General features: G+C 50.5%; 2 protein-coding genes across 3 annotated transcripts; both read left to right on the forward strand.

Annotated features, from left to right (window-relative positions):
* Positions 1–3,458: 3,458 nt before the first annotated feature.
* On the forward strand, positions 3,459–6,438 carry cfap53 (cilia and flagella associated protein 53). The gene is made up of 7 exons (XM_078799071.1): positions 3,459–3,742; positions 3,801–3,974; positions 4,797–5,100; positions 5,201–5,413; positions 5,484–5,700; positions 5,806–5,908; positions 5,978–6,438. Exons 1-7 carry the CDS (start codon positions 3,531–3,533, stop codon positions 6,201–6,203), a joined length of 1,449 nt encoding a protein of 482 aa, XP_078655197.1. The 5' UTR covers positions 3,459–3,530; the 3' UTR covers positions 6,204–6,438.
* A 2,047-nt stretch (positions 6,439–8,485) lies between these two features.
* Positions 8,486–25,327, forward strand: myo5b (myosin VB). 2 transcript variants are annotated; one of them, XM_058057399.2, is made up of 39 exons: positions 8,487–8,738; positions 11,098–11,208; positions 11,303–11,474; positions 11,553–11,697; positions 11,781–11,937; positions 13,310–13,453; positions 13,524–13,605; positions 13,670–13,777; positions 13,843–13,952; positions 14,025–14,290; positions 14,357–14,438; positions 14,509–14,649; positions 14,716–14,838; positions 14,909–14,992; positions 15,710–15,844; positions 16,798–16,895; positions 17,796–17,882; positions 17,980–18,091; positions 18,162–18,373; positions 18,452–18,608; positions 18,926–19,165; positions 19,238–19,474; positions 19,602–19,695; positions 20,719–20,849; positions 20,971–21,090; positions 21,151–21,285; positions 22,100–22,165; positions 22,243–22,470; positions 22,535–22,614; positions 23,081–23,279; positions 23,356–23,449; positions 23,510–23,641; positions 23,717–23,868; positions 23,936–24,022; positions 24,086–24,236; positions 24,312–24,606; positions 24,666–24,840; positions 24,921–25,001; positions 25,088–25,327. In XM_058057399.2, the coding sequence occupies exons 1-39, from the start codon at positions 8,712–8,714 to the stop codon at positions 25,238–25,240; spliced, it is 5,403 nt and encodes a 1,800-aa protein (XP_057913382.2). In that variant the 5' UTR covers positions 8,487–8,711; the 3' UTR covers positions 25,241–25,327. The 2 variants fall into 2 exon arrangements, with proteins under 2 accessions (XP_057913381.2, XP_057913382.2); XM_058057398.2 differs by having other exon boundaries at positions 8,486–8,738; positions 23,356–23,641.
* The last annotated feature ends 364 nt before the right edge of the window (positions 25,328–25,691 follow it).

Consider the following 25,691-nt stretch of genomic DNA (forward strand, 5'->3'; position numbering starts at 1 on the left):
ACCACGGAAGGCCTCAGGGCGGTGGCACGCTCGACCATGGCAGGCCTGCAAAAAGTAGTATACCAGGTCATGGCCAACCCAACAGTGACCATGACGGAAGGCCTGACAAAGACGGACCCAAACACAGTAGGCCAGATCACAACAGACCTGACAGTGATGCAGGTTCAGACCACAGCAGGCCCAAGCAAAGTAAGCTCGGCCACAGCAAGACCGGACACAGTGAATCAGACCACGGCAGACCAGACAGTGGCAGAACACCAGACCATGGCGTGCCTCACAGTGAACATGACAGAAGGCCTGACGACCACGGCAGGCCAGACAGCAGTGCCAGGCCAGACAACAGCAAGCCCAACCATGGTGGTGGGCCGGGACAAAGTAGGCCCGACCACAACAGGCCCAAACTAATGCCTGGACACAGTAAGCCAAGTTACAGCAGGCCAGACAGTGGCAGTTGGCCTGAACACACTAAACCAGACCACGGCAGGCCAGACAACAGCAAGCCCTACCACAATGGCAGGCCCAGACACAGTGAACCAGACCACACCAGGTCTGACAGAACACCAGACCATGGCCTGCCTGACAGTGAACACGTCAGAAGCCCTGGCACCAGCGGCAGACCTGAAAACGGTAGGCCAGACCACGACAGGCCCGACAGTCATGGTAGCCCTGAACACAACCTCGGTGACAGACCCAGACAAAATAGGCCAGACCCCAGCAAGCCTGCGCACAGTAAGCCAGGTCACAGCAGGCCCGACAGTGGCGGAACACCAAACCATGGCCTACATGACAGTGAACACGACCCAAGGCGTGACACTGGCAGGCCCGACCAAAACAGGCCCGACCGTCTCGGTAGGCCTGAACACACTAGGCCAGACCGCGGCAATTGCGACAGCAGTACCAGGCTAGACCACAGCAGGCCCGACAGTGGTGGAACACAAGACCATGGCCTGCATGACAGTGAACACGACAGAAGCCCTGATGTTAACGCCGGGCCTGACAGCGGTGCCAGGCCCGAACAAAGTAGGGAAGACCATGTCAGGTCCGACAGCGGCAGTAGGTCTGAACATGGTAATCCAGGCCACAGCAGGACTGACGTCAAAGGCCAGCCCAATCACAGTAGGCCAGATCATGACGGATCTGACAGCAGTGCCAGACCAGGCACCAATAAGGCCGACCACACTGGCAGGCCCGAACAAAGTAGGCCAGAGCAGGATGGTGGGCCCGACAGTGGCAGAAGTCCAGGCCACGACACAAGGTCTGACGGCAGACCCCAGCATAGTAGGCCAGACCCCGGCAAGCACGACAGCAGACCGGACCTCGGTGACTGGCCTGACAGTGATGGCAAGCCAGTCAGCCACAGCAGGCCCACCCATGACCACTATCACACCGGCAGACTTGGACACAGCAAGCCCAACTTCAATCATGGCGCCAAGGCTGGCCAGGATGATGAACATGGTCCTAAGCCCTGTGACAGTGACAAGCCTGAACACCACCATGACAGAGGACACGGCAACCACTTTGGCAGCAGGCCTGACCCCTGGCCTGTAGCGAGTAAACCAGATGATGGCATGCCGGGTGAGGGCAACTGTCCAGACGAGAGTGGGCGGCCTGGACATAATTGGCCAAATGAGGGCAGCAGACCTGACAGCAATGACAGGCCAAACCATGGTGGTCGGCCTGAAACTGTACAGAGACCAGACACAGCCAGGACCAATTAGCAGGAGTCCAATGAAATGTTTGTGCTTTGCTGAATTTTGAAATAAACAGTGAAAATTTGCAACTTTTTTGTCCATCCTTTGACTTTTTTGTGTGTGTGACATGCTGAGATGTGAGATGCTTGACCACATTCTTTGGCCGTCCTCCTTTTCCACTTTTGTCACATTCAAGACGTGTGTTCATTTTAGAATAACATCCAAGTACACACATGCAGTGCAAGTACAGGGTCCAACATGACAGAGTACTTTAATAATCCCTTTGGGATTTCGTCTCAAACTCAATTTACCTGGGGGCCACCGGAGCTAGGTTCTGGGTGAAGCCGGGCCGCATCAGGTTTTAAAAAAAAAAACAAAAAAACAAAACGCAATTATTAAAAACTGGAAAAAAAATCAATTAAAAAAACTATCTTCAATGCTTTTGCTTCTGCTATACACTACACTTTTTTAGTACTTTGGTTCCGGTTTTCCACATCAAAATATCTGATAAAACATTCCACTGTTCTCAAATATCTTAATTTTTTTTTTCTATACACAAAATAAAATTAAAAAAAAAACAAATTAAGAATAAAGACAATAAATCAATCAGTAATAAATAAGTAACATAATAAAACAGCAAATAAGAAAAACGTAAGAAACCACATACAGTTGGTAGAGATTATTTTTTTCAGATTCAAATGTACAGTATTAACAGTTATTTAACCTTTAACATGAACATTAATGAAACTTGATAATTTGACCCAATTAGCAAGTTAGCATCGTACTCAGTTCCATCTGGGAGCAGCGTCGTAACTTTAACAACATGTTTGATGAGATGCTTTATCTTGACGTGTATTTTCCGTTTTATTCCAAATCATTTCCTGCATTTATTTATACCCAGCGTCATAAGCCTTTAGCTTCATTGCTAATCCAAAGCAAAACAGGGCGGGGTGACAGGGTAGGGTAACAGTATGGGCGGGGCAAAATCATGTTAATTGTGTTTCCGGTGTGCACACAGCTTTAAGCTGTCATTTCAACATTAAACTTTGGTATCAAGGTGTGGGCCTCAAACTAGCGGCTCGCGTGCCGCATTTGGCCCGCAGGCCGCGAGTTTGACTGATGGCGCGAGTTTGAGTTTTTTAAGTTTTTATATTCTATTATTATATATATGGTATTATAGTCCCTCTGTCTGTTCTGTTCGTTCCGTTTCCATTCAACGTACATTTTACTGTATATATTTAGTGCCTTGAGAGCACTCAAGGTTCATCTTGATGCGCAGTGCCATCATTTAGCCACAAGATGGCAGCTTTCATCAAGTTTCATGTGCAAAAAGTTCAAGCAGCCTCCGAATTTGAAATCTCTGGTCCTTGGCACTGCGGGTGAGTTTCCCTGCTTGGGGTCCTTTCTAGCAGTTCTTAGGTGCTGGTCGTATTTAAACACTGACGTAGCCCGGTATGCAAATGAGGTTTTGGTCACAAAAGCAGTTCGTACTCACTAACGTCGAGGCAAAGAAGCAAAACGTTTTTGTTGGGGTTTCTCCTTGACGCCCTTTTGTTTACTGTCACCATGGCAACACTCACCGCGCAGTTGCAGAACGTCGTCGTCCACAACTGGCCTCTAACGTGGCGACGACCAGGACCAGCACCAGCACCAGAACCAGGTGAGTGTCAAGTTAGAGCCCACGTGCGCCATGAAAGGGTGAATGATCGTTTTGGAGTCCGTGACGTCATCCGCGGTGCCTTCAATGCTGTATTGTGGTTTCAGCTCATGCTTTGACGACCATCTCGTGACATTGCAGTCCAAATTCCAAAACGGGGTCCAGCACAAGTCCAGGTAGCCATGATGACCCCACAGCAGGCCATGCTGCACAGGCAGAAACGGGACGAGATCCGAGACCGGGCTCACAAGTTTGCCATGGAGCGTCAAACCTTGGACATGAAGAACACTTGGCTGCACAGTGCAGACAAACACTACGTGCAAAGAACCATTGAGAGGAACGTCAGGGACACGATGGCGCAGCACGACATGGCCGTCCAGGAGCGGCAGTGCAGGTCTGAGCCGTTCTTCTCTTCATTTTCTCCTCCTCATCCTCGCTCATCTCCCCTTCAGGCTCCGAACTCTTCTGGAGGCTGATGAGGAGCAGCTGGTGCAGGAGGCTCGCAGGGACCACGAGACGCCGCTGGAGAGGCAGGCCCACATGCGGATACGGGCCCAAACGCTGCGTGATATGCGGGAGGTGCAGCGACAGAAGGTGGTGGCCGACAAACTGGATCAGCAGTTCAGGTGGAACCCCTTGATTGTTCCTGCATCACTTTGTGGAATCACAAGTCAAACCTGAGCAGTTTCAAACGAAGCTTCCCAGAAACGGTGTCAGAAGTGGGATGGCTAGAGCAGAAAAGAGGTGATGCACATGTAAAAGAAGTGTAGCTAACTGCTGGAGAGCTTGTAGAGAGCAAAGATTAAGTGCTTGAAGTGCACAGTAATCCCTCGTTATGGCTGTGTATTGGTTCCAGACCCGACTGTACCCGACTTCAGCAACAAGAAAACTAAAACGATATACATTCATTCATTCATTTTCTACCGCTTTTCCTCACGAGGGTCACAGGGGTGCTGTCTTTGGGCGAGAGGCGGGGTACACCCCTGGACTGGTCGCCAGCCAATCACAGGGCACATATAGACAAACAACCATTCACACTCACATTCATATTTGGAGTCACCAATTAACCTAGCATGTTTTTGGAATGTGGGAGGAAACCGGAGTACCCGGAGAAAACCCACGCATGCACGGGGAGAACATGCAAACTCCACACAGAGATGGCCGAGGGTGGAATTGAACCCTGGCCTCCTAGCTGTGAGGTCTGCGCGCTAACCACTGGACCACCGTGCCGCCCCAACGATATACATATATCATTTTAGTTTTCTTGTTGAAGGATACTTCTTAAACGAGCCCATTGGCTGCACTTTGGACACAAATGCAAAAGAAGAAGATTTGGGTTCGGATCTTGCCCTTGCCCACCTCCAAACTCTGGTGGTTGTACGTGGAGAACATAAATCAGTCCAGGTCTTATGCTAAACTCGGACTCATGTCTGCTTCCTTGTGGTCAGGGGGCAGTGCCAGGAGCTGCGTGAGGCCCAGAGCAAGCGCAGGCAGCAACAAGTGTGCGAGGAACGTGCCGTGCAGCTGCGCAGCCAGCAGGAGCACGCCCGGCTGCGGCAGCAGGAGGAGGACATGTTCCAGGAGCTGTGGGAAGCCGACGCCCGAGCCAAGGACGACAGGGAGCGGCGGAGAGTTGAGAGCCAGCACCAGAGCAACGTGGCGCAGCTGGACGGCCTGCGGCAGCAGATGACAGCAGCAGAGGAGAGGCGGCGACAGATGAAGCTGCAGCGGGACGAAGACGCTCGGCAACAGGTGTGCTGATGATGTCTCGACACTGAGGAGGTCAGGTGAGACAACCCGGAATTTCACATCTTGAGGAGAAGCGTGTGTATGTGGACTCGTGCAGGCACAGCGGCAGCAGCGGCAGCAGCAGCTGGCCGAGCGAGAGCGCCGCCTCAGCTTGGACGCCGCGCAGGCCAGGCGCCGCATGCTGGACGACAGCTTGCGGCTGAAGATGGAGCGCCTGGCCAAGGAGCAGCAGGATGAGCTGCAGCTGGACCTGAGCATCCTGCAGCAGACGCTTCAGGACGAGAACCAGCACCAACAAGACGCAGCCGACAAGAAGGTGACAACTCCGCACCTTGACCCCTTTACTGGTCCACCACTGGTCCGTGATGCCCGCGTGTCGTCTTCAGGCCGAGCTGCGAGACGAGCAGCTCAGGTTTCGTCAATATTTGGCCGAGCAGCTGATGAAGCGCAAAAAGGATGAGGAGGAGATGGAGCAGCTGATGGAGGACAAGCTGAGGGAGACCTGGGACCGGCGGGACAGACAGAACTTCCTGCAGCAAGAGGCCAGAAACCGACTGATGGAGGAGGTGATGGAGTCCCGCCGGCTGCAGACCGCACACAAACGTAAGAACTGGAATGCAAAGCGTACCAGCCAAGTCCACAGTCCAGCACTGCGCTCCTCAACACTTGTCCAAACAACTGTGTGTGTGTGTGTGTGTGTGTGTGAAGAACACGTTAACATGCAGAAACGTCTAGAAGCAACCAAGGAGAGAGAAGAGCTGAACGCAGCCTTCCATGAGATGAAAAGGGCGGATGAGGAGCAGAAAAAGAGGTACGTCATCAGACGTGGGATGAGGGACCTTGACATGGTCTGACGGGCATGTGCCCCCCCCCCCGGCAGGCAGAGGCAGGCGTACGTGGCGTACCAGGCGGACCTGCGGGCGCAGATAGAGCAGCAGCAGCAGCTGAGGAGGGAACAGGAGGCGGAGGACGAGAGGCAGAAGCAGCAGGTCCTCATGCTGGAGAAGCAGCAGCAACAGAAGAAAGAGGAGGTTCTGGCTCGACCCACTGACGGCACCTCCCACCCATTCAGAAGATACAAGTCACCGGCGGCCCAGGACCTTTAAGAAGAGCAACAAAACACATCCACATGGCACACTGACTCATCTTATTTTGAAGGGGTCATCCAGGAAGCTAGCTGGGAAAAGCCTTGTGGTCAGAAAGTACGCTAGCAGCAGGTGTAGCTTACTGGTAGCCCCACATGCTATTGTAGCTAGCCACTAGCAGCTACGTTAGCGCTTTTTCAGTGTTTCATGGAAACTTTAGGGTTTAACTTTAAGCTAGCAGCGATACCAATGAAGCTAACACAAGCTACCACCAGCAGCGATACCGACCCTTCTTACAAGATCATTCCGTTTGCTGTCTTCATCGTTACAATCTCAATAAAACACAACAAGGACTTGAGGCCTGTTTTTTAACTTATTTGTAAACATATAATATCAAATACGTACAGTAGTACACACACAACATAAGACGACCCAACAATATGTAAATTCAGCAATATAAGATGACGATGACTTTCTCTTTGGGCTTTTCCATCCAATCTCCTCCATCCAAGCCTGTCTTCTACACCAACTACCCTCATGTCCTCCTTCACTACATCCATAAACCTCCTTCTTTGGTCTTCCTCTATGCCTCCTACCTGGCAGCATCCTTCTACCAATATATTCACTATGTCTCCTCTGGACATGTCCCAACCATCTAAGTCTGGTAAAGGACTTTATCTCCAAGGCTTCTAACATGTAATGTCCCTCTGATGTAGTCCTTCCTGATCCTATCCATCCTGGTCACTCCCAATGAGAACCTCAGCATCCTCATCTCTGCTACCTCCAGTTCTGCTTCCTGTCTCTAGACCAAACAACATGGCTGCACTCACCACAGTTTTGTATACTTTTCCTTTCCTTTTAGCTGAAACTCTTCTATCACATCACGCCTGACATTTTTCTCCACCCGTTCCATCCTGACTGTACACGCTTCTTCACCTCCTTTTCACTATCTCCATTCTTCTGGACTGTTGACCCCAGGTACTCCAATTTCTCCACCTTCTGTATCTCTTCTCCCTGGAACCTCACTCTTCCACTTTGGTCCCTCTCATTCCCACACATATACTCCGTCTTGCTGCGGCTAATCTTCATTCCTCTGCTTTGGTATCCTGCTTAGGTATGAATGTGAGTGTGAATGGTTGTTTGTCTATATGTGCCCTGTGATTGGCTGGCCACCAGTCCAGGGTGTACCCCACCTCTCGCCCCAAGTCAGCTAGGATAGGTTCCAGCACCCCCACGACTATCGTGAGGATAAGCGGTAGAAAATGACTTAATAAATTATAATAATATATAATATGATAACAAATATCATATAGACAAACAACCATTCACACTCACATTCATACCTATGGACAATTTAGAGTGGCCAATTAACCTAGCATGTTTTGGGATGAGGGAGGAAACCGGAGTACCCGGAGAAAAGCCGCCCATGCACGGGGAGAACATGCAAACTCCACACAGAGATGGCCGAGGGTGGAATCGACTAGATCCTTCCTGAAAGCAGTGGTGGATGTGGGCGGGGCCAACGAGAGCGCATACCTGCACAGGGCGTGTCTTAGCTGATGTAACACCTGTCAGCATCAGCACACATGATTTCTAATTATTACACTTTTACATTTATACTTGTGCTTATATAGATACTATATGCATATTTATACTGGTGTTTCTATGTACACATATAGTTATACTGATATTTGTATTTACACTCATATTCATACTACATACAGAATGTTTACCTTTTTAAGATACATCCTATATTTATACTTATAGTATATCTCAGTGCTTCTCAAATAGTGGGGTGGGTCCCCCTGGGGGGACCTACCAACATGTACAAATGTATCATACTCAACATCAGTTTGACTCCTTAATACGCTCTTATGCTCTCCATTTTGTTGCATTTTCAAGTTCAGTTTCTACAGTACGGATACATGAATAAATATTAGAACTGATTTATTAGAAGCACCGGTATGTCTACAATTACATGTATCTACAGTACACACACATATATATATATATATATATATATATATATATATATATATATATATATATATATATATATATATATATATATATATATATATATATATATATATATACATTTATATATTTACATTTTCAAAAAAATACTACTGGTATACTACAAGTACATTTAAACTTAATTGTACGCCACTTTTAGGTGACGTATAATTAAGTATGAGTATCAGAGAAGTTCATTGGGAAAGATTGAATCCGTAAACTGCTCGGTCGATGACGTCACAGTGCGCCTCCAATCACAGCGCGCGTGCTCCACCTGACTGGAAAGTCCAGTGTTGCGGTTTGTGTGGAAGGCGGCTGGGGCAGGGGGCGGACACAAGCGTGGACCCCGTCCGTCCAGGAAGTGACGACAAGCCGACACAGTTTGACAACAAGTCCGCCGGTTCCGCTTCGGTCCGTCCAAGTTGAGCACCGGGGCGGACCCGCCGCGCCATGCACCTGCTGTAGAGGCCACACTTCCGGGTTGGACTTTGTTCGTCGTCGAGGAGTGAAAAGATGTCCGTCAACGAGCTGTACACGACGGTGAGTGACGACTCCTTCGCTTACCTGTTGCTCACCTGCCGCCGCCATATTGTTTAAAGAAGAAACTTGACGTGTTTGGGAAAATAACGACGGCTCGGCGAGGTTCTGCTCGGGATGGTGGGGGACACCACACAGGTCCTCCAGGTCAACTTGTGCGAGTGCATGGAGTCATCTGATGAGCATCAGCGACCTCCCGCTGACCCCAGCTCGTCTTCTTCTGGTGTTTGCCAGCTGGACTTCAGAAGAACATTTCAGAACCACTCAAACCTTCTCTCAAAACATCCACTTAATAATCTTCTTCATAATCTGCTGACTAATCTGCTTCCTGTTGCCAAGACCTCCTGCTGGGAGGATTACAGTCTGGTTCCCTCTCTTTGTCTTATTATCCTGGGGTGGTTGTCTTATTGTTGTGTGATACATGCTGTGTAGTGTTGGATCAGCAGTTTCCTCTTGGATGGGTCTGTGGGCGGAACATGAAGCCACCTGACCTGTGAGGGGGCGTGGTCTGTTTGTATCACCATTGCACTTCATGTGTTCCAGGGTTAAAGGGTGTCCAGGCAACAGGTGTGTGTGTACATGTTGACCTTGCTTGTCATTGGTTAGCATATGCTTAGCATGTTAGCTCGACTCTAGAATGTTTGCATGGACCCCGTGTGGGTTCTTCATGTGGCAGCTGGGGTCGGCTCCAGCTCATCATGAGCTCATCAGCTCATCCTGGTCGAAGTTCCTTTGCTGGTCTAGCGCCCCCTGTGTAAAAACGATATCACACGGCATCTATTGTCCTCCTCCTCCTTTGGAGGCGTGTTTCACTTTCACACAAACCTGCATGGCAACTACTTCTTGTCAAAGATCCTCTATTGTTCAGATGCTTAGTTGGACTGATGGCAAACTGGTCCACTCACCCACTTCTTTGAAGTTGCCAAGAGGGGAGTGAATCGGGGACTGTTTTCACTCAATGCTAATGCTCAGAAAGTCGCGACAAGTTGAGCCCGAGTCTCCAGTGTTTGTTCAGTACCCGTGAGTCAGTGCAACTCCAGTGTTTGTTGAGTACCCGTGAGTCAGTGACACTTTAGTCCTTGGTGAGCACCTACGAGTAACTGTTTAATACATTGATAGAAATACACATTCAGTAGAAGTTAGCAGCACACGTCATGACATGCAGCAGCCTTCACTTTTTAAAGTTAGCCAGCGTGAGCAGGGCTGAGGTGAACTGTTTCATGGAGACAAGTCTCATGAGTCCCAGTTCACACCTTTTCAACAACGTATTCATGACTCAAACATCTCCATTTTGTTGTGGAATTCGTTGACTAACTGGTGTTACACCTATGCTACAACTATGCTACAACTATGCTACAACTATGCTACACCTATGCTATTAATTTGTTATACCCATGCTACACCTGTGCTACACCTGTGCTACAACTATGCCACACCTATGCTATTTATTTGCTATACCCATGCTACACCTCTGCTACATCTATGCTATTCATTTGTTACACCCATGCTACACCTCTGCTACATCTATGCTATTCATTTGTTACACCCATGCTACACCTATGCTATTCATCTGTTACACCCATGCTAAACCTATGCTATTCATTTGTTACACCCATGCTACACCTATGCTACACATATGTTATTCATATGCTACACCCATGCTACACCTATGCTATTCATTTGTTACACCCATGCTACACCTGTGCTACACCTGTGCTACAAGTATGGTACACCTATGCTATTCATTTGCTACACCCATGCTACACCTCTGCTACACCTATGCTATTCATTTGTTACACCCATGCTACACAAATGGTATTCATATGTTACACCCATGCTACACCTATGGTACACCCTTGCTTCACCTATGATTCACCTATACTACACCTATGCTACTTATGTTACACCTATGCTGCACTTTTGTTGTACCCATGCTACACCCATGCTACACATGTTTGTCACAGTGAAATGTTTCCCATCAAAGAAATGTAAATATCAGCCAATGACAACACTCCATCAACACCTGATGTATTTGCAAATGAACCAAAGGTCCATGTCCCTGTGTGAGAAAGTGATTAGTCTAAAGCTAATTAGTGCTCGGGCCACCCTTAGCAGCAACAAGTGCAATCAAGCCTTTGTTGTCGTTCAGCCACATTGGAGGGTCTTTGGTGAACTTGCTGCTGGGTTTTGGATCATGGTCCTGCTGCACGATTTACACTATTTGCATTTATATTACATTAATTTGATGATCTGAAACATTTGGGTGACAAGCATGCAAAAAAGGAAATCAGGGGCAAACACCTTTTCACACCGTGGTAGGTGCTACATGCAATGTCATGGGTCATGGGTTGGTGTGTTTCAGTTCACGCGGGTGTGGATCCCAGATGTGGATGAGGTGTGGAAGTCTGCAGAGATCACCAGAGATTACCAGCAAGGAGAGCCGGTGCTGCACCTGAGACAGGACGATGGCACGGTATTGAAGCAACGCCTTTGTTTTTATTGTGTGTTGTCTGTGTTCAAAGTCTTGTTAGCGAGTTAGCATTGACCCGAGCCCACTTCCTTCTCAGCTGCTGGAGTATTCTGTGGGCCCAAAGGGCAACCCTCTCCCGTTCCTGCGCAACCCTGACATTTTAGTGGGTGAGAACGACCTGACCGCTCTCAGCTACCTTCATGAACCCGCCGTCCTGCACAACCTGCGAGTGCGTTTTCTGGAGTCCAACCACATCTACACGTACTGCGGTCAGTCACCCTGCAGACCCTCGTCACCTCACATGTGTTCTTGCGTGTGTGCACTTTTCAGTGACGTTGTCTGTGCAGGTATCGTCCTGGTGGCCATCAATCCATACGAGGAGCTGCAGATCTACGGGGAGGAGGTCATCAATGCCTACAGCGGTCAGAACATGGGCGACATGGACCCGCACATCTTCGCCGTGGCCGAAGAAGCCTACAAACAGATGGCGAGGTGGGAGCACGTCACCTTGGAAACCGTGGTGGCGGGCAGAGCAGTCGGTGCTCAACATTTCTTTTTTTGCTTGGGTATTGTAGAGACGAGAGGAACCAGTCCATCATTGTAAGTGGAGAATCTGGAGCCGGGAAGACGGTTTCTGCAAAGTATGCCATGCGCTTCTTCGCCACTGTCGGCGGCTCAGCCAATGACAGCAACGTGGAGGAGAAAGTCCTCGCCTCCAGTCCCATCATGGAGGTGAGTCCAGGGTTAGACCGGTCCTGTCCAGTCATGATGCTCCGAAGGCATGGGCTGGAAAAAAAAAAAAAGCTAACGTGCTAACTGTTAGCACGTTAGCATCAAGCGAGATGGCACTCTAGCGAAGGCATCAATACAATATGAATATTCCTTCATCACGCCATGTCTGTATTAGCCTTTAGACGTGAGGAATACAGCTAAAATGTTAACATGCTAACAGATAGCATGCTAGCACCAAAAGTGCAGAGAAAGCATTCTTCCATCATGCCATGTGTATATAGGCCTTTAAACATTTAAACGTACCATAGTGTCCATACATCATGCCATGTGTGTATTTTCATTTAGATATGCATAAAAAAGTCAAAATGCTAACATGCTAACAGTTAGCATGCTAGCACCTAGCAACATAGCATCAAGTAGTGAAAGTTGTCAGGTACTGCTATGGTGTCTGCGCATGATGTCATGTGTTGTTTTCCAATTGCATGCAGCACTTGCCTTGTCATGGAGTACTAAAGGGCAGAGAGGTAGTGACGTGCTGGTCGATACCAAACTATCGATTCCTGACATGGTGATAATACAGCTTAATGCTGTATCATGGATTCTATGAAAATGTTGATATTTTGATACTCCGGTCTTTGAGGTGCCTGGAGTCACTGTGCTTAATTAGAAAAATCAAACTTTTAAATTCTACCAAATACATGAGCTGTATGGTATCAGCTGGGAAGGGAATCATTGTAATCACACATTGTCGTTTTAAAAGGGAGGGGCTGGGAGGAGGAGGGGAAAAGGTGTAAACTCCATTCTACTGCAGCAAGGAGCGGCCATACTGACAATGAATGAGCACAAAAGACTGAAAAGGCTGAAAAGAATCCCTCATGTTGTACCGAAGCTTCTGACAAACAATTTGAGATATTGACACCACAAGATGACCGTGAGTGACCCGAGGGTTGAGCCTTCGCATAGATCTGCTCGTTTTGCAAATCAGAAACAAGAGACGGCGTCTTTAACATGGGGGAATTTTTTGGCTTTTGTCGCTTCTAGGGGCCCCGGAAGGCAGTCCGTACATCTCTCAGCCATAAGAGGGACATTTTTGGAAAGGGGACGAAGAGTCCTACACTTTTACCAAAATAAATCAAACTAGCTAAAATGGTGTGGCCAGGCGGAGGAGTTGTTTGCAAAAAAACGCAATTTCGGCCCTGCGTGCACCTCCTTGACTCTATGAAGATAGAGTCAAGTTTATTTATACAGTCCTTAATCACAAAAGAGCCTCAAAGGGCTTAACAAAGCAGGCAAAGTAGTACTGTACATGTACAGTACTATACATGTACTGTACAGTACTTTTCCGCAGTAACTACCCCAACCCTGTCTCCAGGCTATCGGGAACGCCAAAACCACACGAAACGACAACAGCAGTCGCTTCGGGAAGTACATCGAGATTGGATTCAGCCGGAACTACCACATCATGGGTGCTCACATGCGCACGTACCTGCTGGAGAAGTCGCGTGTGGTTTTCCAGGTGGGTGTGACCTCACAGCGAGACCACATGACCCTCAGCGAGCCTGAGCGCTTCCTTCTTGCCGTCGCAGGCTGAAGACGAGCGGAATTATCACATCTTCTACCAGCTGTGCGCTTGCTCCGCCTTGTCCGAGCTGCAAGACCTCAGCCTCAGTGAGTCCGCACACTTCCTTGCTTCCTCCCGCCTGGCCAGCATTTCAGCTGTCAATCATCTCAGCCAGCGCAGAAGACTTCACGTACACGTCCATGGGAGAGAACATCTTCATCGAGGGTGTGAGCGACGCAGACGACTTCAACAAGACCAGACAGGCCTTCAGATTGCTGGGTGAGTGATGACATCCAATTCCCTCTCCGTGCTGTCACAGTCACGAGTGTTTGGCATGTGGACAGGCATCAAAGATGCCAGCCAGAACGCCATCTTCAGGGTCCTGGCCTCAATCCTGCACCTGGGCAACATCGAGATCTGCTCCGAGAGGGACGGCGAGTCCTGCCACGTCTCGGTGCGCTCACAGTGAGCCGATCATCTGCAGCTCTGCTCCGAGCTCCTTCTCTAAGGCGTGCTCTCCTTTCAGAGTGACGACGTCCACCTGAAGCATTTCTGCCGGCTTCTGGGTCTAGAGTCTCAGCAGATGGAGCACTGGCTGTGCCACAGGAAGCTGGTCACGGCATCGGAGACGTACGTCAAGAACATGTCGAGCAAGCAGGCGACCAACGCCCGTGACGCCCTAGCCAAGCACATCTACGCCGGCATGTTCCAGTGGATCGTGGGGCACATCAACCTGGCGCTGCACACGTCCTCCAAGCAGCACTCCTTCATTGGCGTCCTGGACATCTACGGGTGCGGCCCTCGCTCTGCCGCCCGCAGGGTGACACGCACCTGACCTCACCTTCCATGTCTGCACAGGTTCGAGACCTTTGAAGTAAACAGCTTCGAGCAGTTCTGCATCAACTACGCCAACGAGAAACTGCAGCAGCAGTTCAACTCGGTAAGTCTTTGAGGGCGTGGCTTATTCGACGTCGCCTCAGCCCTGGTGAGCTGATCTTGTGTGTGTGCAGCACGTCTTCAAGTTGGAGCAGGAGGAGTACATGAAGGAGCAGATCCCCTGGACCCTCATCGACTTCCACGACAACCAGCCCTGCATCGACCTGATCGAGGCGCGGCTCGGCGTGCTGGACCTACTGGATGAGGAGTGCAAGGTGAGTCAGGTGGTGGGACGGTGCCGAGGAGCGCCATTGGTTCTTATTTCCTCTTCCTTCTCTCAGGTGCCCAAAGGAACGGATCAAAACTGGGCCCAGAAGCTCTATAAGCAGCATGCCAGCAGCGCACACTTCCAGAAACCTCGGATGTCCAACTCCTCCTTCATCATCATCCACTTTGCCGACAAGGTGAGTCGGCCTTCGGTCACCTGACCCGCGAGGTCGGAGGTGTTGTTAATGGCCTGCATGGCACCGACAGGTGGAATATGAGTGTGACGGCTTCCTGGAGAAGAACCGAGACACTGTGTACGACGAGCAGATCAACATCCTGAAGGCCAGTCAGGTGGGTCAGCGCAACCTGATGTTCACTTTTTGGGGCTTTCATAATAATAATAATAATTAATAATAATAATTTTTTTATAGCACGTTTCTAAATATTCAAAGATGCTTTTCAGTGAAGAAAAATATAGTTGAGTAAAAACGCATTAAAATACAGCATCCATTCAGAGCTAAGGGCGGGGCTATGGGCGGGGCACAGCAGTCAGGTTTACAAAGTTAGACATTAAAAACAGATTTAAGTAGGTGGCTTTTCAGCTGTTTTTTGAAGGTGGGAAGGTCGGGGGGAAAAGAATTCCAGAGAGTGGGGGCAGCAATGGAGAAGGCTCTCCAGGTCTCCCCAGGTTCGGAGCTGAGGAGTCTGAGGAGCGTCTTTAGCATCAAAATAGGTTCCTCCCTTGACGTGCATTGTTGGCTAGCTCACACTAACTCCCTTTCTCGCCTTAGAAGGCAGACTGTAAGGGGGGGTGAGGTTGTTTTGGATGCCTTTGGTAGACATCTGTTTTTCTTCATTTCATTGTCTTTGTCATAAACCTGACACCAGATGTTTCATACCCAACCGACACCAGGAAAGTATTCCATGGTGATGATAGTGATGATTTGCTACTTCCTGGCCTGCAAAGGAAATTTGGCTTCGTCTTTGGGATCCTAAAAGTGTTTTTAGGTGGACATGTTTCCTCATCCTCACATCTTTGCACCAACATGGCCACTTCTTCCACCTCAGGTTCAGCTGGTTGCCGACCTCTTCAGCAGCAAGGACGGCGACCCCCCTCCGAAAACTTCCAGAGTGCACGTGCGTGCGGCCAAGTCGGCCCCCAAAGCCCCCAACAAGGAGCACAGGAAAACTGTTGGCCTGCAAGTGAGCTTCTCTCCTTCCCTTTGGTCTTTGTGTCAAGTTGAATATGGATACAGTCTTCCCTCGCTCCGTCACCCTTCACCTTTCGTGGATTCGCTGTTTCGCTTTTTGTCCGGATGTTTTGTAACAGTGTATGAACGCTGAGTCTCTCTCTCTTTCTCTCTCTCTACCCTCTGTCTGCACCCATCACTCATTGTTGTCTGCATCCTGATTGGCTGTAGACAGAGTGCTCATGTTCCGGACATTTCTATTGACTGGTGGACTCCTATAGAGCAGCTACACGCCATAACCAGCACACAGAGCTTTCTAGATCATCCACAATCTGCACCTATTCATCTGGATTTCTTTTGGATTTCGTGCTTCGTTTTTATGTGTTCCACCCACGGCCCGCCTCCAGGCACGCCCACTCCGCTGTGGTTGGTCACACTGCCGAGTGCTTAGAATCACGCCGGTGTTGTACTGCTAGTTGTGAAGCCAACTTTAAAGGAGTTATTAAATATAGGAGTTGATAATGAAGGGCGATGTAACATCCGGCCTTGAGACGTCTCTCAATGCTAAGTAGCTTTAACATTTTAGCCTTTCTAAAAGGATATATTCTAGGTGGATATATTCATGAAGTTGGCCACGTTGAAGGTTTCTCTTATTGGGGGCTATTTTGGGAACCTGTCCGCACTTCCTTCAAGTACCTCATCCAGTCTCAGGGTGCAGCACCAAGAAATGTAGCACATGGATGCAGGATCCAGTACAGGATGCAGTAGGATGTGTACAGTAAGCATTACGATGTGTACATGATGCAGTAGGATGTGTACAGTAAGCAGTAGGATGTGTACAGTAAGCATTACGATGTGTACATGATGCAGTAGGATGTGTACAGTATGCAATAGGATGTGTACAGTATGCAGTAGAATGTGTACAGTACGTATAGTACATCCTAGATATTTATGCTTCCCGTCCAGTTCCGCAGCTCCTTGCATCTTCTCATGGAGACGCTGAACGCCACCACGCCTCACTACGTACGCTGTATCAAACCCAACGACTACAAGGAGGCCTTCTCGTGAGTGCACTCTTCTCCTCCCTCTCCTTCTGCTCATTCTTCCTCTCTACTCCTTCCTCTCCTTCTTTTTCTTCCTCTTCTTCTCTTCCTTATCTGCCTTCTTCCTCTCCTTCTTCTCCTCTTCCTCTCATTCACCTTTTACTTCTCCCTCTTCTTCCTCTCCTTCTCCTTCCTCTCCTTCATCACCTCCTACTTTTTCCTCTCTTTGTCCTCCTCCTTTTTCTCTTATCCTTCTCCTTGCTCTCCTACCTGAAATGGGAATGTCTCGGAATGTGTAGGAATATATGGGAATGTGTAGGAATGTATGGGCATGTGTAGTAATATATGGGAATTCCTCTCCTTCTTTTTCTTCCTCCCCTTCTTTTCCTGCTCTGTCTTCATCCTCTCCTTCTCCTCTTCCTTCTTCTTGTTCTTCCTCTCATTCACCTTCTTCTCCTTCCTCTCCCCCATCTCCTTCCTCTCCTTCTTTTTCTTCTTCCTATCCTCCTCCTCGCCTTGTCCTCCTTGTTTCTCTCCTTCACCTCCTCCTCCTTCCTCTCCACCTCCTCCTTCCTCTCCTTCATCACCTCCTTCTACTTTTTCCTCTTTGTCCTTGTTTTTTTGTGCAATGACAATAAAGGGAGTCTATCTATCTATCCTTTTTCTCTTCTGCTTCTCCTTGCTCTCCTACCTGAAATGGGAATGTGTAGGAATAAATGGGAATGTGTAGGAATGTATGGGAATCTATGGGAATGTGTAGGAATGTAGGGGAATCTGTAGGAATGTATGGGAATGTGTAGGATTATATGGGAATGTGTAGGAATGTATGGGAATGTACAGGAATATATGGGAATAGCGTTAGCCATGATCTTGGCGGGCAGCAGAGACCAGGGTTTGGATGGCGTGTGCCTGTGCGTGCAGGTTTGACTCACGGCGAGCCGTGCAGCAGCTGCGAGCGTGCGGCGTCCTGGAAACCATCCGCATCAGCGCAGCCGGATACCCGTCCAGGTGAACCTGCGGCCCCACGTCATCACGTGACACGAAGACTCTGCATGCAGCCGTGCGTCTGCTGGGTGTGTTTCTAAGGTGTCGTGTGTGTGTGCAGGTGGACGTACAGCGACTTCTTCAGCAGGTATCGTGTCCTGATGCGCAAGTCGGACATGTTGTGTGCAGACAGGAAGTTGGTGTGTCGCCAGCTTCTGGAGACGTTGGTCAAGGTGAGATGCAACCTGACTCGCTCGCTGGACCTTGTGGTGTCCCTCCTCTCACGATGTTTTTGTGGGTCAGGATGGAGACATGTTCCAGTTTGGAAAGACCAAGATCTTCTTCCGGGCCGGCCAGGTGGCCTACTTGGAGAAGCTGCGTGCCGACAAGTTCCGCGCCGCCTGCATTATGATCCAGAAGACGGTGCGCGGATGGCTGCAGCGTGTCCGATATCAGAAGATCCGCAAGTCGGTCATCTTGTTGCAGCGATACGGGCGAGGCTACCTGGCGCGCAGGTCCGTACTGACTGGCGCGGAGGTCACAGCTCGTGTGTCCTTGCTCCGCCCCCTGTCAAATATTTCCAATCTTCGCAGGTACGCTGAATATTTGCGACTGACACGCGCCGCCATCATCTGTCAGAAGAATTATCGCATGGCCAGGGAGCGCCGCGCCTTCATCACGGTGCGCCAGGCCACCGTCGTCATCCAGGCATACGCCCGAGGGTTGTTCACTCGCCGGATTTACCAGGAGGTGATGCGCACACACGTGCACAGACCACAGAGCAAGCATCCGCCGTGATCCCGTGTGACCCACCAGCATCCTGCCTGTGATGTGGTCATGTGACTGTAGGGCTGTTACTAGGGGAAGTCATATGCGGGTCTTCTCTGCTCTAACCACCAAAGTCTTCCATTTGTAAATAAGGCATATGGGAGGGACTACTTTAGTTGCCGGGCGATTAGACAAAGCACAATGTGTCTCCTGTGGGAGGACGAGGACGACATCGCAGGCCAAACGTTGTCAATTTCAGGAGGAATGTTGACGTCATGTGCGCCTCCCTCCCCCCACAGTTTGTGCTACACCACAAAGCCATGATCATCCAGAGGAACGTACGTGGCTGGTTGCAGAGGGCCAGGTTCAAACGCATGCGCCTCGCCGCCGTCGTGTTGCAGTGCGCCTTCAGGCGCGTTCGTGCACAACGCCTCTTCAAGGCGCTGAAGATGGACGCGGGCTCGGCCGAGCGTCTGAAAAAGCTGGACGCGGGCATGGAGAACAAGATCGTGCAACTGCAGAGGAAGATGGACGACCAGGTACGGTAGCACCACTCCCATCACTACTCCGATTGTCGCGGACCGTCATGGCCGCCACCTCTTCTGTCTCAGGGTAAAGAGTACCGCGCTCAGAACGAGCAGCTGCTGCAGGCCAACACCACTCTGGGCTCTGAGCTGAGCCGCCTCCAGAAGCAGCTGCAGCAGGCCCGCAGCCAGCAGGGCGACGCCACTCAGCTGAGCGTGCTGCAGGCGGAGCTGGAGAGGCTGCGGGCGGAGCTGGTGGAGGCCAAGGCCCAGAGGAGCAGGCTGGAGGAGGACCACCTCACCCAGAAACTGGGTCTGACCCAGGTGAGCTCGCTGTTTGGGATGTAACGTCTGCTAAAACACGCTCCACAGGACACTTCCTGTTTCCTGTTGAGGAGGCGGAGTTTATACCTAACTTCACAGGTTGTACTCCGTTGGTTTTCTTTGTCAGAGGGTGGCCGAACTGGAGGAGGAGAACTCGCTGCTGAAGAGTGAAAAGGAAGAACTGAACCTGAAGATTCAACAGCAGTCGTCCCGCGCCGCAGGTGAGCCATGCCAACCCCCCTACCCCCAACCCCCACCCCCCAACCGTGACGGGCTGCTTGCTGCTTGTTAGCATGGTTAGCATGTAATGGCCTTATCAACGGTAACAATTGTATGACATCCAAAAGGACAAACAGTTGCTATTTTATCTTCAACACGAAACGTCTTGTTGATGCTCCTGGAGGCCATCCCTGCCTAACATGTACTAAATATACTAGATATAGTAGATGTGCTAGATATAATAGGGTAGATATAGTAGATGTACTAGATATAATAGTGTAGATATAGTAGATGTACTAGATATACTAGATATAGTAGATATAATAGGGTCGATATACTAGATATACAAGATATAATAGGGTAGATATAGTAGATGTACTAGATATAGTAGATGTACTAGATATAATAGATGTACTAGATATATTAGGGTAGATGTAGTAGATTTAGTAGATAGAGTAGATATACGTACTAAGTATAATAGATATACTAGATATAGTAGATATACAAGACAGATAATAGATATAGTACATAGAGTATATATACTAGATATGCATATACTAGATATAGATAACACCATTTTACAAGAACAAGCTTAAAGTATAGTAGGGGCAGGTACAGCAGGGAAGGTAGGTATGTAGGTTGCATAGGTTAGGTTGAAGGTAGGTTGGTAAGGTAGGTAACGTGGGTAGGCAGCTAGGTGGGTAGGTAAGGTAGCTAGGTGGGTAGGTAAGGTATGAATCCCCAACAGGGGAAAGTCTTGTGCAGGTCTCCATCCTTGAGGTCAGCTCTTTGGTCTTGCCTGTGATGTAGAGGTGAGAATGGTAGAGATGAGGAGAACTTTCTTAAAGGGACAGGACTCATTTGTGTGTTCACTGGACACTGCTTACATGCTTGGTAGGGTTTATCATCATCATCGTCCTTCATCATCATTTATCATCTTCCAGATTTTTTCTTGGACTTCACAGTCATTCCTAATACGAAAAGTGTACTTCCTGCTGGTCCTGATACGTGTGCAAACATTTCAGAGGATGCAGGAAGTGCGTTGCTGCGAGCAGAGATGGATGCGGAGCGGCGTCGCTACCAGAATCTTCTGAAGGAATATTCCAGACTGGAGCAGAGATATGAAAACCTGAAGGAGGAAGTTTCTTTGCCCAAGGTCAGGTGCTAGTCCAACTTGCTCCTGCGGCCATGTTGGCAGTAGAAGCTGCACGTCGTAGAGCCATAGGATACCACATGGGCCTACCTCACCGGGTACCGCGTGTCATATGACCTTGCAGTTCCAGCCGGGCCACCACCGGAACCCATCCAACCAGAGCAGCCAGGAATCCGACTCCAACTACACGTCCATCTCCACGTCGGAGGTGGGAGACAGCGAGGATGCCATCCAGCTGGTGGAGGTGAGTGACGCCTGAGTCCAAGAGGCGAGCCCGGCGGCACTGACGCGTGTTGTCCTGCAGGAAATGGGCGTGCACAAGGCGGCCATGGACATCAGCGTCTTCGTCAAGCTGCAGAAGCGGGTTCGAGAGCTGGAGAGCGAGCGAAAGCGACTGCAAGCCAACGTAGACAAGATGGAAGAGCTCGCCAGACAGCAGGTGGCGTCACGCTCTGATAGCATCTGTCTGTTTAGCATGCTAGCAGGGGTCTGTTTATCAGGTTAACATGCTAGCATCTCTCTGCTTAGGACGTATGCAAGTTATGTAAGCGTGTTAGTGTGCCGACCCGTTCGGCATATTAGCATGTTAGCGTGCATCTGTTCGGCATGTTAGCATGCGTCTTCTGTTCAACAATTAGAATGTTAGCGTGTATCTGTTCAGCATGTTAGCATGCGTCTTCTGTTCAACAATTAGCATGTTAGCGTGTATCTGTTCAGCATGTTAGCATGCGTCTTCTGTGCAACAATTAGCATGTTAGCGTGTATCTGTACAGCATGTTAGCATGTTGGCATGCGTCTTCTGTTCAACAATTAGCATGTTAGCATGCATCTTCTGTTCAACAATTAGCAAGTTAGCGTGTATCTGTTCAGCATGTTATCATGCGTCTTCTGTTCAACAATTAGCATGTTAGCGTGTATCTGTTCAGCATGTTAGCATGCGTCTTCTGTTCAACAATTAGCATGTTAGCGTGTATCTGTTCAGCATGTTAGCGTGTTGGCATGCGTCTTCTGTTCAACAATTAGCATGTTAACATGCATCTTCTGTTCAACAATTAGCAAGTTAGCGTGTATCTGTTCAGCATGTTGGCATGCATATTCTGTTCAACAATTAGCATGTTAACATGCATCTTCTGTTCAACAATTAGCAAGTTAGCGTGTATCTGTTCAGCATGTTGGCATGCGTATTCTGTTCAACAATTAGCAAATTAGCATGCGTCTGTTAGCATGTGTCTAACACCACGTGCTTGTCGCAGGGGTCAGATGTCAGGAGTCCCGCCGCTGAGCAACAAGCGGCAGATTTGGCGTACAACAACCTGAAGGTACGAGCACAAGATGGCCGACATGAACTTGTGACCGGCGGAGCAGTGACCCGATGGTGTGCCCGTTTCAACCACAGCGACAAGAGTTGGAGTCGGAGAACAAGAAGCTGAAGAACGATCTGAACGAGTTGCGCCGCAGCATTGCAGATCGCAACTCGCCGGAGGAGAATCAAGGTGGGTACAACCTGCTGCTGAGTCAGCTCCGGTCCGCCACCGAGGAGCTGGACGCCCGCAAGGAGGAAGTTCTCATTCTCAAGACCCAGATTGTCAGCGCTGTGGAGCAGCGGGAGAAGAACCACCGGCTGGTCAGTCGCACTTTGTCATCCAACACATACCTCTGCCTTGACACCGCCATCTTTTTCTCGGTAGGAGGACCGCGACGGCAGCAGCTCACCGGTGGACCAAGACGAGGAACTCAAAACGTATCAGGACCTCAGCGAGTCCCACAAGTAGGTTCCTGTCCCCTAAGTTCCACCCGCTCTGCAGTGCCAGCTAACACCTCAGCTTTGTTCTTTGCAGCGCTCCTTGCAACCCGCTCACTTCCTCTTTCTCTGACTGCACTTCCTGTTCCTGTTCAGCGCTCCAATGGTGTTCTCTCAATGAAGAAGGAGAACTCCTTCTGGCTCACCAGGCTCTCAAACAAGTGGCCAGGTTCCCTTTTCACTCCTTCTTGTCTTCCTCCTCCTCCTCCCTGTTCTCCTTCTTGTCTTCCTCCTCCTGTTCCTCCCTATTCTCCTCCTCCTGCTTCTTCTCCTCCTCTTGCTCCTCCTCCTCCCTGTCCTCCTCCTCCTCCCGCTTTCCCTGCTGTGCGGCAGAGGAGATCAGTACTGTGATGTTCATCGTGTGGAGACGTCCACCAGCAGAGGTGGTCTTCTCCCATCAGTGAAGTTGTGCTTGGCCTTTATGTCCTGCCAGGATGCTGGAGGCGGAGCTTCAGTCGCAGACCCGCCAGCATGGCGACGAGCTGGAGGCGTTGCACACGCAGATCGAGCTGCTGAAGGACGACATCGAGAAGAAGCAGGAGATGCTCAACTACACCACGTCCTTGTCGCCCGAGGCCCTGCTGGAGTACAGCGTGCAGCTGGAGATCACCCGACTCACCGATGACAACCTGGTGAGCAGCGTGCCGCCGCGGCATCATCATGTCGTAAAGCTGCTGACGGCGTGACCCCATGTGGCCCCGCCCACAGGACCTGAAGGAGCTGGTGGAGAAACTGGAAAAAAACGAGCGCAAGCTCAAGAAGCAGCTGAGGATCTACATGAAGAAGGTCCAGGAGCTGGAAGGTAGGAGGTCACAAAAGCAAGCGCTCCTTCACGCCATCCTCACGACGACGATGTCGTCAGTCTCTCGCAGCGGCCACGCCAAAGCGGAGTTGGGCCGCCAGGTGACGCTGCAGCGCAAGGAGAAGGACTTTGAGGGCATGTTGGAGTACTGCAAGGACGACGAGGCCCTGCTCATCAAGACGCTCATCACAGGTGAGCATCGCACTGCGCGTCTGCTGTGATGTCTCACTCCAGCCCCGCCCCCTCCTGCCTCCTTCCCCTGTCCAGACATGAGGCCAGATGACGTGTCGGGGACGGTCCCGTGCTTGCCGGCATACGTCCTATTCATGTGCGTCCGCCACGCCGACTACATCAACGACGACCACAAAGTGGAGTCTCTGCTGACCGCCAGCATCAACGCCATTAAACGCGCGCTCAAGGTGAGTGCCGCACGCACCCCGTAGCGGCCGCCACGCAGCACTGACCGTCTCACATGGTTTTCGGCAGAGGAACGACGACTTCGACACAACCTCCTTCTGGCTCGCCAACACCAGCCGCCTCCTCCACTGCCTCAAGCAGTACAGCGGCGACGAGGTGAGCAAAGCCGCCATCTTGCGCCGCGAGCCGCTGTAAAGCTTTGTGTACGCGTGTGTCCAGGCGTTCATGATCCACAACACGGCCAAGCAGAACGAACACTGCCTGAAGAACTTCGACCTGACCGAGTACCGCCAGGTTCTGAGTGACCTGTCCATCCAGATCTACCAGCAGCTGGTCCGTGTGGGCGAGGCCGTCATCCAGCCCATGATCGGTGAGCGCGTGGAAGCGGGCTACCTCACCATGCCACATGCTAGCTAGCGCTAACACGTACACGTTTGCCTCACAGTGTCGGCCATGTTGGAGAGCGAGAGCATCCCCAGCCTGGCGGGCGTAAAGCCCATGGGCTACCGAAACCGCTCGTCCAGCATGGATAACGACGGCGACGGGCCCGGCGGCTACACGCTGAAGGCGCTGATCCGTCAGCTGGGCCAGTTTCACGGCGTCATGCGGGACCACGGCCTGGACCCTGAGATCGTGGGCCAGGTGGTCCGGCAGCTCTTCCATTGCGTCAACGCCATCACGCTCAACAACCTGCTGCTCCGCAAGGACGTGTGCTCCTGGAGCACCGGCATGCAGCTCAGGTACCGTGCACTTCCTGTGTGTGTCAGGGCACCACTTCCTGAATGGCGCCTGTGTGCAGGTACAACACCAGCCAGATGGAGGAGTGGCTCCGAGCCAACAACCTGTACCAGAGCCAGGCCGCCGCCACGCTGGAGCCCATTATCCAGGCAGCCCAGCTGCTGCAGGTCAAGAAGAAGACGTCGCAGGACGCCGATGCCATCTGCTCGCTCTGCTCCGCCCTCAACTCCCAGCAGGTGTCACCGTCTGCCCCCCCCGACCACACCTGCCAGACGCCGTCAGACGCCCTGCTCACGTTGTGTTGTTTGTGCTGCAGATCGTTAAGATTCTCAACCTGTACACGCCCCTCAACGAGTTTGAAGAGCGCGTCACTGTGTCTTTCATCAGGAACATCCAAGTCAGACACTTCCTGTTGTTCCTGTGTTGCTAGCATGTTGATGGCTGGCGGTAACCACGCGCTGCTTTTTGTTCCCTTTTGTCCAGAACCGCCTTCAGGAACGCAATGACCCGCCGCAGCTCCTGCTGGACACCAAGCAGATGTTTCCCGTCCTCTTCCCGTACGCACCCTCCGCCCTTAGCTTGGAGACGCTGCACATTCCAGCCTCTCTTGGTCTCAACTTCCTCATCCGCGTCTGAACTCTGACCTTTTTAGGAGGGGCTTGAGGTTTGATTGATGGTCACGTGACTTGTACAAATAAAAATATTTATATAGAATGTTTTGCTCTTGTGGATCTTTGCAGTGAGCTCCCACTCTGACACTGAAATGTGCTTCTGGAAGTGTCAACAAAGGTGGCGTCTCCGGCAAATGAACCAGCTGTTCTTAGTTTTTAAAAGAAATTGGATTGGATGAATGCAAGACCCCGCCGGTGCCAGCTAGCAATATCCCTAGTCAGTTAGCATAGCGCTAGCTGTCACTATGCGGTCCATACCAAAACGTGATGGTTGTGGGCATGCATGACACTTCCTGTATGTCACTTCGAAAGGTGGCGCCGGTCGGCGCGTGGCTTGCTAACACCTGACTGCCCACCTGTTGTTGACGCGTTGCGTGCATGGGTACAACCGATCACGTAGCAGCTTCCGCCCATCT

This window comes from Doryrhamphus excisus, linkage group LG19 (assembly GCF_037039965.1).
Source record: "Doryrhamphus excisus strain RoL-2023G ecotype Guam linkage group LG19, RoL_Dexc_Guam_v1.1, whole genome shotgun sequence".
Lineage (NCBI taxonomy): Eukaryota > Metazoa > Chordata > Actinopteri > Syngnathiformes > Syngnathidae > Doryrhamphus > Doryrhamphus excisus.

What these genes read in the sequence shown, in the direction of transcription:
- cfap53 (XM_078799071.1), top strand. Translation starts at nt 3,531, where the DNA reads ATGATGACCCCACAGCAGGCCATGCTGCACAGGCAGAAACGGGACGAG. An exon ending in AAGACGCAGCCGACAAGAAG is followed by an intron (nt 5,414 to 5,483) that starts GTGACAACTCCG and finishes TGTCGTCTTCAG; the next exon opens with GCCGAGCTGCGAGACGAGCA. An exon ending in GATGAGGAGCAGAAAAAGAG is followed by an intron (nt 5,909 to 5,977) that starts GTACGTCATCAG and finishes CCCCCCCGGCAG; the next exon opens with GCAGAGGCAGGCGTACGTGG.
- myo5b (XM_058057398.2), top strand. Translation starts at nt 8,712, where the DNA reads ATGTCCGTCAACGAGCTGTACACGACG. An exon ending in GGCGTCCTGGACATCTACGG is followed by an intron (nt 14,291 to 14,356) that starts GTGCGGCCCTCG and finishes ATGTCTGCACAG; the next exon opens with GTTCGAGACCTTTGAAGTAA. An exon ending in TGCAGCAGCAGTTCAACTCG is followed by an intron (nt 14,439 to 14,508) that starts GTAAGTCTTTGA and finishes GTGTGTGTGCAG; the next exon opens with CACGTCTTCAAGTTGGAGCA.